This window comes from Typopeltis vanoorti, chromosome 2 (genome assembly GCF_054136105.1).
Source record: "Typopeltis vanoorti isolate ZY-2024b chromosome 2, IOZ_Tvanoo_1.0, whole genome shotgun sequence".
Taxonomy (NCBI): Eukaryota; Metazoa; Arthropoda; class Arachnida; order Uropygi; family Thelyphonidae; genus Typopeltis; species Typopeltis vanoorti.
In genome coordinates this window covers 102,596,868-102,613,101 of record NC_143550.1, presented here as the reverse complement: position 1 = coordinate 102,613,101, position 16,234 = coordinate 102,596,868, and the positions used below count along the sequence as shown (strand labels likewise).

General features: G+C 34.3%; 1 protein-coding gene across 1 annotated transcript in view; it reads left to right on the top strand.

Moving 5' to 3' along the window:
- The window catches only part of SrpRalpha (signal recognition particle receptor alpha), a 149,809-nt gene that overhangs the window by 98,346 nt on the left and 35,229 nt on the right, over positions 1-16,234 (top strand). The window contains exon 9 of the mRNA XM_090412420.1: positions 14,755-15,014. Within this exon, the coding sequence (XP_090268546.1) occupies positions 14,755-15,014 (260 nt within the window). The remainder of the gene's footprint in view (positions 1-14,754; positions 15,015-16,234) is intronic.

Genomic DNA, 16,234 nt, shown 5'->3' with positions numbered 1-16,234 from the left:
GTTATTCTTTTCAATATGAAATTCAATTTTATCCTGCTCAAGACTAGATAGTGATCACTTCCAATTTCAAATCCTCTGTACACTCTGGTGTCCTGCACCAGGGAGAAAACATCACTATCAACAATAACATAGTCAATGAGACTTTTCTTATTCATTTCTATTCTCTCTATGTGAATTTGTGCACATTTTTATGTTGGAACATGGTGTTAGTAATAACAAGTCCATGTCCTGAGCAGAAATCCAACAGATATTTGCCATTATTATTAGCTTTGCTCTTTTCTCGAAATTTTCCCAAAATATTTTGTATGTCTCACAATCATTTCCTACTCTGCTATTTAGATCCCCAACAAGGACCAACTTTTCATTTTTCATTGTGTCAGTTGCTTTTTCTAAAGCTTCAAAAAATTCCTCTACTTCTGCCTTAGTAGAACCTTCTGTGGGACCATAGGCACAAATAAGTCTCATTGTCCAGTTCCCCATTCTCATATTTGCCCGCATTTCTCTACTTGAGACTGACTGCCATTCATGGAGATGAGCCTCATATTTTGTGTTGAATGCTATGGCTACTCCTTCTTTTCCTAGATTGTCATTGCCTGAATATAACATTTTGTATTTATTGCTCAGAAAGATCTCACCAGTTTTGGTCTTTTTTGTTTCAGTCGCCCCTGTTATGTCAATCTGGTACGTATCTAATTCCTCAGCTAGCTCCATTTCTTTGCCATTCAGGCTTCTTACGTTGATAGTACCAGATCTTTAAATCTGGTGATGTTGAGTTGGGGTTTGTTTTCAGATTTGTTCCAGTAGTTGACTTTTCGCTGTTCGCCCTGGTTCCCTGGCGAAAACAATGTTCTTATTGTTTAATTTGAAAATCATACCGAAGATGCCCTTGATATTAAGGCAGAACGTTTATACAAATAAAATATTTATGCAAGTTAAATCCATATTATGTTTAATTATCATATCTTATGTTCCAATTCATCAAGTTATCTGAAGCAGTCTGTCGGAAAGAGTGGAAAAACTGGACATCTAGCAAATAAGTAGTATTAACTCACCACTATATTAGTATAAAAACTATGAATTTATTCCATCTGCTGATATTTGCTTGATTTCAGCCAATGTTCTTGGACTCCAAAAATACTTGTCAGAAATATGAGGTTCTCAAATCAAGTATGTAGTGAAAATAATTAAAAAATTGTAATCAAAGAAGCAACAACTATTCTTAGTCAGCATTCACTCCTTAGGGCCCACTTGACTGCCCATTGATACTATAGATATAAGTAGCCTTCAGATCACCTTCATCTTAGAATTAATACTTTATTGCTGATGCTGATACCCAAAAATTGCTGACCCAAAAATTGCCTCTTAGATTTGTAATGGATTGTTTTCTTTGATCTAACCTTGTGTTGTTGGATCCTACTTCGTCTTAACCCATACTTTGGATCCGACATGTTTGTTACTACGATGTTCTTAAACAAAAAATAAGTTGCTAGTTGATTTCTAATCCAAATATAGAGAAAATTTATATTTATTGACTGCGCCACTCTATATCTAAATTATTCCAAGAATTAAGGTAAAACCAACTCTCAACTATTTCTCTTTTATGTGTTGTTATTATATATACTGGCCGAGTATATTTAACTTATTTAATTCACCCGCTTTGGTTTGAATATTTTATGAATGGTGCAGTAAAAGAGATTCAGGCAAAATACAACTTTAGATCAACAAACAAACATTTAATTTAGGCTTACAATTTATACACTTTAATCTAAATCACTGAATAAGGTATTATAAACATTTTAGTTCATCTGGTAATACAGTTATACAATCTCAGGCAGTGGTTAATCTGTTGTCTGAAATACAGTCTTCACAAGGTTCATTTAACTATTTAATGAAGTTCAATGTCATAAAGTTCCTTAGTGATCAATTACACTAATATCTTATAGTTACATAAGTTTCAAATACAATAAAAGGGCAGTAACATTTCTTCACAAGTATACGCTCTTAATTCCACACTCCAGCTAATCTCCACAACAGTTACTGTTAATATAGGGATATTCTAGGAAGAAACACACGCATATCTCTGCATAGGAATATCAATAGTTGGATGATTCTTACCGGTAATCTTCCTTGTTCATCTACTTATATACGAACATCTCTTATAACTGTATACCCATAAAAACAATCAACAGCACTCGTTAAAACAAATCTTCTTAGTAATAACTGAATAAATTAACGGTTGCAATTCACATAGTTGAACGTTCTTGCTCAGATCAAAACGCTTGTGCTATCTTTGACATCACTTGACCAATTCAGTATTCTACTAATAACTCTTGAACTAAGGTAACACACTGTAATTCTTTAACTTGAAGTTTTTACGCACAGTTGCCTATACTTCCGGCATTTAATTAATCTTTTAGGCACTATATTTCTTAACACAGCTATCGTTTAAATTCAACTTTACTGCCTCTGCTTATTCTCTTAGTTACTCTGTGCTATGCTTCAAGTTTCCGTGTGTCCTTGAAAGGTTGGCCTGGAATTAAATCTCAACAAAATTATCGCTAGTCATCCGATTGTTACTTTGCAATCTTCCGTTGCTTTATTTGTTGTTCTGCAACTTACTAGCTAACCCACTCCTCGACTAGTAGACTTTAATTAGCTACTTGAGTGACTTGCTGACTCGTTATTATCGCACTCTCCTCCGATTCCATCTGAATGAATTGTTTTTACAGCGTTCTTAGCTTATATATATCCCTTCTTCCTGCCGAAATTGTTCTTGTGCTCTCTTCAACCAAAATCCTTTCCAGCCCTTCAATACCGATCTACCACGCTCTGTTCTAAAGTCGTGCTCGCTCTCTTACATACCTCTTCATGACAACCAAAACAAAATATAATAAAACTGAGGCATTGCATAACATTGTACCTCTACATACAGCAACAAATAAGGAATATTTACATTTCAATTAATACGCAGTTAAAATGTTGAATACAATTTCTTATATTAACATAGCAATAAATAAAATAAACTTAATAATATTTTAATACAGAGTCTTTTCACTATTAATACATATTCTTGATTAAATAATTAAATAAACTTAAAGGTAGTTATATGAATAGTAATTTATAAACAAGTGATTTACATTAAATAATAATTACAAGTTTAGCTTATGTGATGGAAGATAATGTTGGATTTTGAAGCAAATAATAATTACTCAAATCTCTATATATTCAGAATCCAACAGTGTGAAGATTCCTCATCCAGAATATTTTGCTACATGAATTCCTAAGTAAAATAGACTGATTTTGCAGTCATTGCAGTGTATATGACAGCACAACATATTTAAGGATATGTATAAATATCCTCTCAATATAGAAAAGATGGATCAAAAGACAGTGAGTTAATTGGGAAAAAAAGCTGGATCTCTTTGATTGTGTTGCTGTAAGATGCTACAGCTTGATATTCACTTTGCTAGATTATTATATAGTTCTAGGTGAGACTGCTGAAATTAACTACTGGAAGCTTCATACATCTGCAGAGGATCATTCTGTTAACCATCCTTCTGAAAACCAGTAGAATACCATGACAGACAGAACCTATAAGAATACTTTAAAAATAAACAGTATAATACACATAAGGGAAATCAGAAGTTATTAGCAATTCCTATATATTTTGTTCTGATCGCTAAACAGAAGTTGATCTCACTGATGAGATCTTGATAAGGGTCGAAACCAGTCTGGGTAGTGACCTCTCCTCATAATGTAAAACAGTAATACATCTCATAGGAGCTGCGTTTTACATTATGAGAAAATATTAAGGATAGTGACGGAGCTTGCTCCACCTTTTGACACGGTTGCCATAGTGTTGTACTACCCAAGTGATGACTTATGCATGGACTCGCCGGTAGTTCTTTGGCATGAAACTTTTAGATTTCGATGGATTTCAATCTCCAAGTTTTGTACCTGGCTGTAAAATAATATGGGATTTATTATCCCCCTTAACTTAATTTATGTCACCAGAAAAATGGTCTCTTGGCTCTTTATAGAAGTTGATGTACTTTGGGCATATAATGCGAACTGATGAATCATTGGAAAAGGCAGTTATGTTGGGGAAGATTGAGGGAATAAGAAGAGGAAGACCACAAAAGAGTTGGATGGACAACATAAAAGAGCTTACTAACTTGAACTTACAATTGCTGAAAGAAAGGATAAGAGGCTGAGTGGGATGAGTCTTTGTGCACAAGATCACCAAGAGTCGAAAACGACTGGATGGACAACGTAAGTATCCTTCATCTGTTACAGCTGAGTGAATAGGAGAAAACACTATTAACCACCATACTAGCCTGGACGTGTGTATACGTCGATAATTACATAGATGCGAAGTGTCCGTTGAAGTCAACATAACCATTGGATATTGCAGAATAAATGATATGGATACGAAGATTCAAATTATTCCTTTAGAACAGTAGTTCCCAACCTTTTTCCACTTGTGTACCCCTTTTAAACCAATTTCTATAAATTGTACCCCTTGTTTTTAAAATATCTATTTTTAAATACTGACACTTTTGTTCAGTGCCTATATTAATGTAAAATAGCGGAAATGAGGTAATGAGTTGGCAAGGAAAATTACTACACTAAAAGTACAAACCACAGCTTTAATTTTACAATATTCATAACACACAAATAAGTATAGCTTCATGTTAAATATTGATAATGATGATCAAGTATTTAACAAACTTTTGATTTATTATTATTAATGATATTTATTTGTGTTATCTGAAAAGTCTGTAATAATTGGTATATAGATCACTAGCCAATTGAAACATGTTGGTGAGATCGTTGAGCTTGCTTTGATACACTTAGTTTCTTGAAATCAGACTCAAAAGATGTAAGATACAGTCTTAAATCTGGACTTCATTAAGCTTGTTGTGGTACTTATTTTTTATGAAGATGTAAGAAGAAAAAAAGCTCTCTCCACTAGTTCGGTATTAGTAAATGGCAAGAGGTATTTCAGTGCCTTCTCACTGAGTTGTTCGTATTCCTCACTGACATCTACCCAGAAGGTAATAAGATGCTTTCTTTTAAAATCGGAATTTAAAGAAGAATCAGTTGAAAGTTCGATTAACTGCTCTTTTTCATGGATTGATAGTTTAGCTTCTTTGAAGAATTCTTCATTGAAGGGATCTGCAATCCAATTGTTTTCTTTTCCATGTTGAGGGATGTACTTATAAAAGGACACTTTGAGACCTTCCAAGTGACTTAAAATATTCTCTTTCACGTTTTGAGATAAGTGCAAGTCATTCTCAGATAAGAAATTGTGCAGAGTTTCAAAAACCTCAGGCTGAACTCTTTCAGTATATGCTTTCCAAAAGGCCAGTTTTTTAATCATTGACTCAATTTTATCGGTTACTTTGAATATAGTGATTGAGCTGTTTTGAAGTCCCAAGTTGAGTTTCTTTATTTCTAGAAAAATATCTGATATATATGCAAGACTTTGAAGCCAATCACTGTCAGAAACTTTGGAGCAAGACGAAAACGATGGTCTTAAAAAAAAAAAAAAAAAAAAAAAACCGGACTTCATTGTCTAAGTTCAAACAGCTGTATAAGTACTTTACCATGAGATAACCACCTTATGTCGGTATGCAAAAGTAAGGTGCTGTGAAGACTGTTCATTTCTTCACACAGCACTTTAAACAATCTGGAGTTTCGTGGTTGTGACTTAATAAAATTTACAACTTTTACAGCCTCATCAAGAACGTCTTTCAGTTCACTAGGAAGAGGTTTGGATGCAAGAGTTTGTCTATTAATGCAGCAGTGACTCCATGGTAGATGGGGAGTTACTTCTTAAACTCGGCTGCATAGGCCTATAAAACAACCTGACATAGACTTGGCTCCATCAGCATACACCACAACAATTCAACGAACTAATGTCCTTTTTAATAAAATAACCATCGATCACATTAAAAATATCTCTGCCTGTGGTACGTTCTGTCAATGAGTAGCAAAGCAACAGGTTTTCCTCAATTTCATTTTCTGTCAAGTACCTTGCGATGACAAACAGAATAGATAAATCAGCAATATCTACACTTTCATTGACCTGGATGGAAAAGAATTTACTTATTTTAATTCTATCTACTACTGCAGCTTCAACATTGTCAGACATATCCTGAATTCTCCAAGACATTGTATTGTTTGAAAAAGAGGTACTATCAATTTTGCAGACATGTTCTTCCCCAAACATACAGAAAAATGGCATCCTTAATTCAAGGAGAAATTAAATCTTCAGGTATGGTGTGGTTTTTACCATATTTAACTATGCTGTGAGCAATACGGTAGAAAGCCTCAACTGCATTCTCATTATCTTTCTTTCCTGATGTTATGTATGAAGTTACATTTGAATGCTTTTCTAAGTGCTTGAAAATAATGTATTTCTTTGTTTTTATACATAGGATGCCATCATCATCAAATTCCTGACATGTACCCTCAAAGGGTGTACAGGATATGATAGTACTACATGAAAAATTTACATCATTACTAACTTATTATCTACAATTTTCCTCCAAATCAGTTTGTCACTTGTCAAGACTCTAATATTATCATTATCAGATCTTATATTTATTGTCTAAGACACATTGAAGCATATCAATCCACCTATATCTTGGTCTTCCTCTGGGTCGTTTTCCTGCCAACCTGGCAGAGAACACTTGTTTTGCTAATCTTTCCTCGCCCATTCTGTTTAAGTGACCATACCACCTGATATTAGTTCTGCTAACGCATTCCTGGATGCTGACAATGTCGAGTTCTTTCCTAATATCCTCGTTTCTAATATGATATTGCCATTGATGCCATCTATTCACGCCTCTAATCTTTCTCAGGACTCTTATATCTGCGGTCTCTAGTCTTTGGTCAAGTGTTTTACTTCTGACCCAGCTATACTTTAAGTGACCATACCACCTGAGATTAGTGCTGCTAATCTCAGGTGGTATGGTCACTTAAACATTTAGTCAGGGACTCTTTTAAACTTGTTGCGGATTTATTTAGAAGTATAACATCATCTGCATAAAGCAAAGAGCTGACATTAACATCTCCAATTCTGATATCATATTTAATACCACTTTCGATCATAACGTGATCCATATAGATAATGAATAACAGAGGGGATAATGTACATCCTTGTCTCACACCAGATTTAACATTAAACCATCTTCCTGTACTTCCTTCAATTCTAACTGCTAACTTACAATTCAAATACAGACTAAGTATTGCTTGATATAATGCCCCATTGACACCATATAAGTGTAGCATATTGAATAGCTTCTCTCTTGGCACCTTGTCATATGCCTTTTCCAAATTGACAAAACTTAAATACAGATCTTTGTTATATTCCCATGATTTCTCAACTATTTGTCATAAAGTGAAGATCTGATCCTCACAGTCTCTATTTGTCCTGAATCAAGCTTGTTCTTTACCAAGCTTTTCTTCCACAATTTTTCTCAACTGTTTCTCAAGTATGCTTGCATAGATTTTGCCAGGAACACTCAGCAGTAAGGAAATACCTCTGTAATTCTCACATTCAGTTTTATTTCCCTTTTTATATATGGGTACTATTAGAGCTCTACTCCAATCATCAGGAATTCATCCCTCTGTTCAGGCTTTCTGAACTATGCAGTGCAGCCACTGTAAGACTTTTATACCACCATATTTCAGCATTTCTGGTTGAATATCATCTACTCCTGCTGCCTTTCCACATTTCAAACCTTTGATGGCTTTTTCTACTTCAAGTATGGATATGTATTCCTGACTGTATGCCTGTTGTGTGTTTTTTACCACTGTGCTATCACTGCCTATTTCATTTAGCAATTTGTCGAAGTAATTGCTCCATACTTCAAGAATATCTTTTTCTCCTGTTTTCATGTAACCTTTATCATCTCTAACTCCTTTTACAGCAGTCTTTTCTCCATTTCTAAGCTCCTTCCAGAATATCTTACCACCTTCTTGATATTTATTTTCTATGTTCTTGCCAAAGTCCACCCATGACTTTTGTTTAGCTAGTTTTACACATTGTTTAGCTTTCTTACATTTGTCTCTGTATTCTCTAAGAGCACAAGCTGACTTATTTGCCAGGAACTTTTGATATGCTTTCTTCTTTTCCTTTACTGCCTCTTTAACTTCCTGTGTCCACCAATGTAGTTTTGATTTTTCTATCCTTGCAGACAACCTCACCACATGCCTCTCTGGCTGAATCAATCAGGGTTTTCTTCAAGGCTTGCTACTGAATCTCCAAGGTTTGGTTGCTGTTCTCAAACTCTTTCATTTTTTCTTCAATAATCTTTGTGTATTTTAGTCTACAGTTCACATCTGAGAGCTGCTCAACTTTTATTCGCTTTAAAACTTTCTTACATGTTATTCTTTTCAATACGAAATTCAATTTTATCCTTTTCAAGACTAAATAGTGATAGCTTCCAATTTCAAATCCTCTGTACACTCTGGTGTCCTGCATCAGGGAGAAAACATCATTATCAATAATAACATAGTCAATGAGACTTTTCTTATTCCTTGCCTCTTCTTTCCATGTGAATTTGTGCACATTTTTAATGTTGGAACATGGTGTTAGTAATAACCAGTCCATGACCTGAGCAGAAATCCAACAGATATTTGCCTTTATTATTAGCTTTGCTCTTTTCTCCAAATTTTCCCAACTGCTTGCCATTCAAGGAGATTAGCCTCATATTTTGTGTTGAATACTATGGCTACTCCTTTTCCTTGATTGTCATTTCCTGAATATAACATTTTATATTTATTGTTCTGAAAGATCTCGCCAGTTTTTGTCTTTTTTGTTTCAGTCACCCCTATTATATCGATCTGGTACTTATCTAATTCCTCAGCTAGCTCCATTTCTTTGCCATCCAGGCTTCTTATTTTGATAGTACTGATTTTCAACTCTGGTGATGTTGAGTTAGGGTGTGCTTTCAGATTTGCTCCAGTAGCTGACTTTTTGCTCTTCGTCCTGGTTCCCTGGTGAAAACAACAGGGGCCTTGTTTAACCGGGTGACGCCCCCCAGCCGGCATGAAATTTTGTCATGTTGTACCATCATTTTCTATATTGGTTTAAGCCAATAAGAATAAAATTTGGTCGGCTAAATCCCAAATTGCCAGCCCATCCTCGTTTGTTCAGCATTCAGGTAGATACCCAACAGGTTGCACCACGAGAAGGTGAGGATTGGACATTAAGTCAGAAGCCCTGGTCGGTTCTCCACATTCCTTTAAAGGCTATGTGGAGGTCTCCTCTCAGTTATACAGCTCTGACCCTTAAGCACCCTTACATAGGATGTTTAGTTTCTAAATGTTGCATGAGTAGAGAGGGTTTCATGCAACCGTTGGATAATACTTCTCAACAGACAAAGGGTTAGGACAGGCATCATCCCCTACAAATGAAAAACCCATATTTAATACTCGTCACAGTATTTACTTTTCTTCTGTGTAGCACTGAGGCATGCAGCTTTTTACTATCTCCTGGTGTGGGTGTACTCGTAGCTGCTGACACATGTTGAGAAGTACTTGGCGACAGGTTATAATCCACATCAAGTTTTGGTTTTTTAACTGTTCCAGTTTTCAACCACTGATCAATAACTGACATGCTTAAAAATCACTGCGAATAATAACTGAAACTATGATAAACATTAAATAAAAAACTACTTGAAAAGAATCACAGTTAAATACAAAGCACTTATACTCAGTCATTAAACTGATCAAAAATATAATATATTTTATTTATAAAATATATTTTTTTATATTATATATATATTATATATTATAAATATATTATATTATAAATATGATATAATATATTTTAATATATAAAATATATATAATTATATTTTTGGAGAAGTTCTAGAAACATTGCAAATGGAAGTCAGTGGAAGGTTCGTTTATCGCAAAGGTCATTTCTTAGTAACATGCGATTGTTGTTCTGGAAAGGAGGATGGGTGACAAAAGTGACGCATGTTTGTAATGATTGGTAGAAGAGTGGTTTGGGGGAGGAGTTCATAGCCACTCCATCACCAATCATCATTCGCTAATGTGAGCTAGTTTTGAAGTGTCTCCATTAGTGGTGACTCAAACTTAACATTTATTGTTCCATAACTAACGTTTTGGATTTTGTGTACTTTACTTGTTTTTCCGCCATTACTGATTATTTTTCGTGTACCCATGAATGGCCCAGCACGAACCCCCGGGGGTATGCCTACCGCTGGTTGGGAACAGATGCTTTAGAAATTCCAACTTGGACTCTGACTAAAATCTTACTAAAAAAATAATAACATAATATAGTAGATAAGTACAAAATATTCAAAATCGACAAGGTTTATTGTTTTCATATTGGAGGGTGCACACTATTTTGAACTGACCACATTCATTTTATAGAATGTTTGATTTAAGATAATAATCATTGGCAAACATTAAATATTAATTTAAAACATGCAGCCTAATGATCTTTTTAACAGAATTGATCTCTTTCTTTTTAGAAGAGAGAGAGAGATAGTGAACTGATCTTAATAATAACAAATTGCCATATTTTTAGATTATACCGAATGACAAATCATGGCATATTTTTGATAATATTGATTGGCAAAGTATGGCATAACTTTAGATAATACTATAATAAATATAGAATAGATGATTCAGTTTTCAAATACTGATTTGAATGTAAATGACTATTTTATATATATATATATATATTACAAAAGAAACAGCTTAATCTGTGCTTCAGCAACACCTGCTGAGAAAAATGAAAAGACTGATAATGCAATGCATTATACCATTAACTTAACTGATCTGTTAGGAATACAATTAAACAAGCTGTTATTATAAAATTATACGTATACATACTGGCCACTGAATTAGAAATCTTTTTGCAGATGTGCATAAAAGTCACTTACACATTGTATATGCAAAATACTTGATCATGTGCATCACCACATGTTTTAGGCAACTATTTAGGAATGTTGCTGGTCAGTAATCATACCAATAGTGTTGATCACAATGGCAAAAAAACAAAGGATCTTTAGTTCAATAAATGGCTTATTGTGGATGCCTGTCTGGCTGGAGCTATGATTTTGAAAACAGCAGAAATGACTGGTTTTTCAAAAGGTGAGATATCCTTAGTGATATATCCTTTAATCGGTGGAGAAACAATCCATATTGCTTGTCTATGAGGCATAACTATGGTCCTAAGACAGAGGAACAAGATTGCCATTGTCTAAAAAAGCATGTATGGACAAACAGAAATTCCTGTCATGCAGCAATTGACTGCAGCATTTAATGAAGGCTGTTCCCTATCCATGTCTCACTGAACTATTTGCAGGAAATTGAAGAGGGTCAATATTGGCAGTGTACAGAAGCCACTGATTTCTGTTAAGTACCATGAAGTTCATATATAATGGTGTCAGAAACACAGTGACTGGACGCTGGAAGACTGGGAAAAAAAAGTCATGCGGTTCAATGATTCATGGTACGCTTTATTCTGTACCAACAATAGTCGGAGTTTGATGCGAGCCCTTGATGCAATGAACTCAGCATGCCTTTTTAAACACAATTCAAGGTTCTGTAGGTAGTGTCATGGTGTGGGGCATGTTCTGTTGGTACAGAATGAGTCCTCTTATATTGCTGGAAGGTTGGGTGTCCTCCAAGGAATATCTGAATATTGTTGCTGATTAAGTTTATCTTGCAATGTTGACTTTTTATCCAGCAAGTGATGGTTGTTTCATGGATGACAATGCACAAGAATTGTTCAGCAGTGGTTCAGTGAGCATGAAAGCAACTTTCATCTTCCCTGGCTGCAATAAAGCCCAGATCTGAATTTCATTGAGAATGTATGGGATACATTAGAAAAACAGATCTGGGAGCAAGTCCTCTTCTGTCAAATCTGAACCAGTTAAAGGACTGTCTGGTGACAGCTGACATGTTGGAGATGTGGATGCAATCTAACACCTTGTGGAATCTATGCTAAAATGCATATGTGCTGTAATTTGTGCTAAAGGAAGTCTAACATTTGGTTATATAAAAGTTTCTAATTCAGATGTGTATAATTCAGAATTGAATTTGTCCTTTGGGTATATTTGAAGTACCAGAAGGCAAAAAGGTGTATCAAGCTATGTACATCAGTAGTGTACAGCACAGGATTCAAATTGTTTGACTTATGTGGCATATACAGCCCTGCCAAAAGATCATTTTGTCAAAGTGACATTTGCTATTACAAGCAAGTTTCACTCTTACATTGAATTTTTGATACCACATTTTTAGATGACAACAATTAACTGGGAAAAAAAAAGTTGGAATTTCTTCACCCTAAGAAAATCCTGCACAGATTCATGCTACTTCATTGCTAGGGCACCTAGCAAATATGGCTGAAGAATGTTGGCATGGAGAGAAGCTTTCAACAGAGAAAGATGGACAAACAGGAAAGACCTATAACCATTTTTGGTTGTAGGTCTTTCCTGTTTGTCTCCATCTTTCTCTGGCTTAAAAGAAGAAGAACAAAAAATGTGGAGGGGAGGATAGAATTTTATTCCTGTAACTAGGACTCCAGAAACACAACTTAAATCTAATAGTTAGAAAAAGTTTACTCACCCAAGGTTTCAGTCTACTTTATATAAACATTGTTTATATAAGTGATGTTAAAAAAAAAAAACCTTAAATGTTATGTTCACAGGACAAAGTAATACATTCTTTAATTCTCAATATATATTACACTGAAATAGGCTTTCCCTTTAAGATGAGTTTAAAATGTATGCTACAACACAGCTGATCTCAATTTGCTTTTGTTTATTCTTCATAAGGAAGGGTGAATGTATATAAATTTTCCACGAGCAATAATTTAACAGGGAAGACAAATAATAAAATTCATGAAATGTAGGTAGTGCTGGATGTGGAGCCAGATTCACTTTTCACAATGCACTTAGTCACATGAACCAGTCTTTCAATTATATGATAATTGCAAGATAATTGTATTTTTTAGATAACAGCATTAAAAAGAATCTGTTTTGTAAAATTTTCACATGCTTAATTACATTAAACTAATTCATGGTATGAGGTGTGAAAATCAGTTCAGGACGATACTATGTTACAATTGTTCACCTACTTAAGGAATAAATATGTTCGAAGAATAAGATGAATAGATGTACTGCAATATTTAATTAAATCGGTACAATTTAAATTTTTGTATTTACGAGGGTGGTCTGAAAAGTTCTCAATTAAAAAACGAATTTATAATTTCAAAATTATTTTTATTTTTCAACATAATCTCACTCAAGACTAATACATTTATTCCACTGATGCTCAAGTGCCATTATCCCATCCCTGTAGTAGCTCTCAGTAAGATCTGCAAAATAACCCCTCTACAGCTGCAATCACCTCTTTATTTGAAGAAAAATGCTGACCAGCAAGGAAGAGTTTTAGTTTGGGAAGAGATAGAAGTCAGAGGGAGCCAAATCTGGGGAATAGGGTGAATGATCCAACAATTCAGATCCCATAATTTTCCCACTACCAAAACACTTTTGTGGGCAGGTGCATTGTCCTGATAAAAGATGATTTTTTTTTCCTGCACACCGGGTCTTTTCTCATGAATTTTTTAATCTAGTCTGGTTAAAAGATTGGAATAATATTCCCCGGTCATTGTTTTACCCTTTTCAAGATAATTCATAAACAAAACACCGATGCCAGACCTTTCCTGCTGATGGAACCGACTTTGTCTTCTTTGGTGCTGAACACTGCTTCTGTCCACTGTTTGGATTCTGGTGGGTAATAGTGAATCCAAGTCTCATCCATAGTAATAAATCGATGCACAAAATTAGTTTTTTCTTTGTTAAAACGCTCCAAACACTGTTCAGAGATTTTCATGCAAGTGCATTTTTGATCTGCTATATTTCTCCTGCTATGAGGTGTGAATATTTCCAGAGTTTCCAACTCTCTGGAAATATTCACTTGTCTAATGAATTCATTGGCAGCCATCCATAATCAAAAACTTCACAGAGAATGTGATGTCTAAAAAAAGTGTAAATTATTGTGAACAAAATACAGTAATCCTTCGATTAGTGCATTTTCAATTAGTGCGTCATTTTTTTTATACTAAATTTCGATTAGTGCGCCTATATACATCTTAAAAATAAATGTTACAGATTTTAAAAATTTTCTATCTATACATTTTTATGGTTAACTATTTAATAAATCACTCACCAGAGTGAAATAATTTAGTTACTAATTTAAAACATTTTACAAAGTTATTTTTAATGGCATACTACACTACTTCCATGTACAGGCTGACCCTGATCAAGAGAGAAGCAGTAAAATTTGAAGAAAAGTAGAAGAGGCAATAGGGCCATACCGTCGGTTGTATGAAAAAAAAAAAAAAAATGCCCGACAAACTACGTTAGCTCAATTCTTTGTTAAGAAGTAGAATAATAAAATTTATATTCCGAATATGTTTTATTGTCTTTCAGCTTCATGGTTTTCCTTTAACTAGGCCCTGAGACATACCTTAATTCTTTTATAAAAAAAATTAAGGTTCAAAAAAGAAATTTGAAGAACGAATTATACTTTTTCCCATAGGTTATTATATTTGATTAGTGAGTTTTCAATTATTGCGCCTGTTTTAAAGAATGCATTAGGCACACTAATTCGGGGGGATTGCTGTATTATACTTTAAATGCATTTAGAATGAGGCCTCTTTTTGTCTATTTTATAATAGAAGTTTTTTATTTATAGCTAAAAATGTTGCTACTGACATCGCTGAGAAACTTTGTGATTCATTGGTATCTAAATTAGAAGGCAAAGTTATTGGTACATTTACTGGTGTCGCCTCTACTGTTAAAGCAACCTTAGTGGAAGCCTTAGTTCAGCTACTATCACCTAAAAGAAGAATTGACATTTTACGAGATGTCATGGAAGCACGCAAACAGCAGTGTCCATATACTATAACATTTTGTGGTGTAAATGGTGTAGGGAAATCTACTAATCTTTCCAAGGTATATTTTGGCATATTTTTATATATGTTTTCACTGTGTGCACTATATAATGCTAAAATATCTCATAAAAATATTCATATGTTAAAAAAAAGTAAGCCATTTACTGAGAGAGAGAGCAGGACTTCAGCTGGAATTTAAAAGTGACTATTTTGCTGACATTTTTATTAGTTTAAGTGGCAGTCACTTTTCTCAGGACTTGGCTTGCCTCTTTTATATGTGACATGTTTTTTATGAGATCACTTAATTTTTAGATAAGGTAGATAACTGACAATGAATGCCTGGTAAAATTAGATGAATGATGCAACCTATAGTAACATCCATGGAAATTTACTTATTTCTCTCCTTCACAATCCTCCTTCCCCTTTTTTGATCCATCATCGACAGCAACTGCTCTCCAACAAACTGTCAAGTCAGACAGATCAAAGCCTTCCATTTCTTTTTGTCCTCTAATATTCTTTGTTCATCACACTCTTCCAGCTTAAGTTTTATAAATATTCTCTTGGTTTCTCTACCTTTTCCATGATCCTTCTCTTGACCTTTTCCCATCAGCTTTCATTTCATTCGTTATTTTTAATAATTTTAGAAATTCATTATCATTATATGCCTAAGCCACTTTAAGCAGGGGTTCATTAGTTTCTTCAATGCTTTTTTAGTCCCAAAACATCTCGCAAATGTCCATATATCTTATTCTATCTTCCATGTTTTTGTCATCATTGTCCTCAAAAGTTTAATTTCCACTGCTTGTATTCTATTCTTTTTATGTCATATAAAAATTCTATTCTTAAGATAAAATAGGCAAAATGAAACTTCCGGTAATCAAAAACTTGCACTTCATTAAGACCTCACTGTCTCATAGTAAACCAAAGTAAAAAGCTTTGGCCCAGTGAAATCCTCCTTTATATCCTGATCTAAACTTCCATTACTAGAAAGTATACTTCACAAATACTTGAAGGGTTCAATACTCTTCAAAATTTGTCCATTAAGTCTAATACTATTAACTTGTATGATTTCTCAAGCTTTCACCATTCCCTATTTCTTATGTTGATTACTGGCAGATTATAAGAGAAACTATTATTATAGTGGCAGTCGTCTTGGAATAGAGAGTCCAACAAGCTCCATCAAATCAAGCCCAAAATCGAATCGGTGGTAGCTTAGTCTGTGCAAGAACTATAAGTAGGAAGTTGTTCTTGTTCAGCTCTACATAGGTCATGGTCATCTTA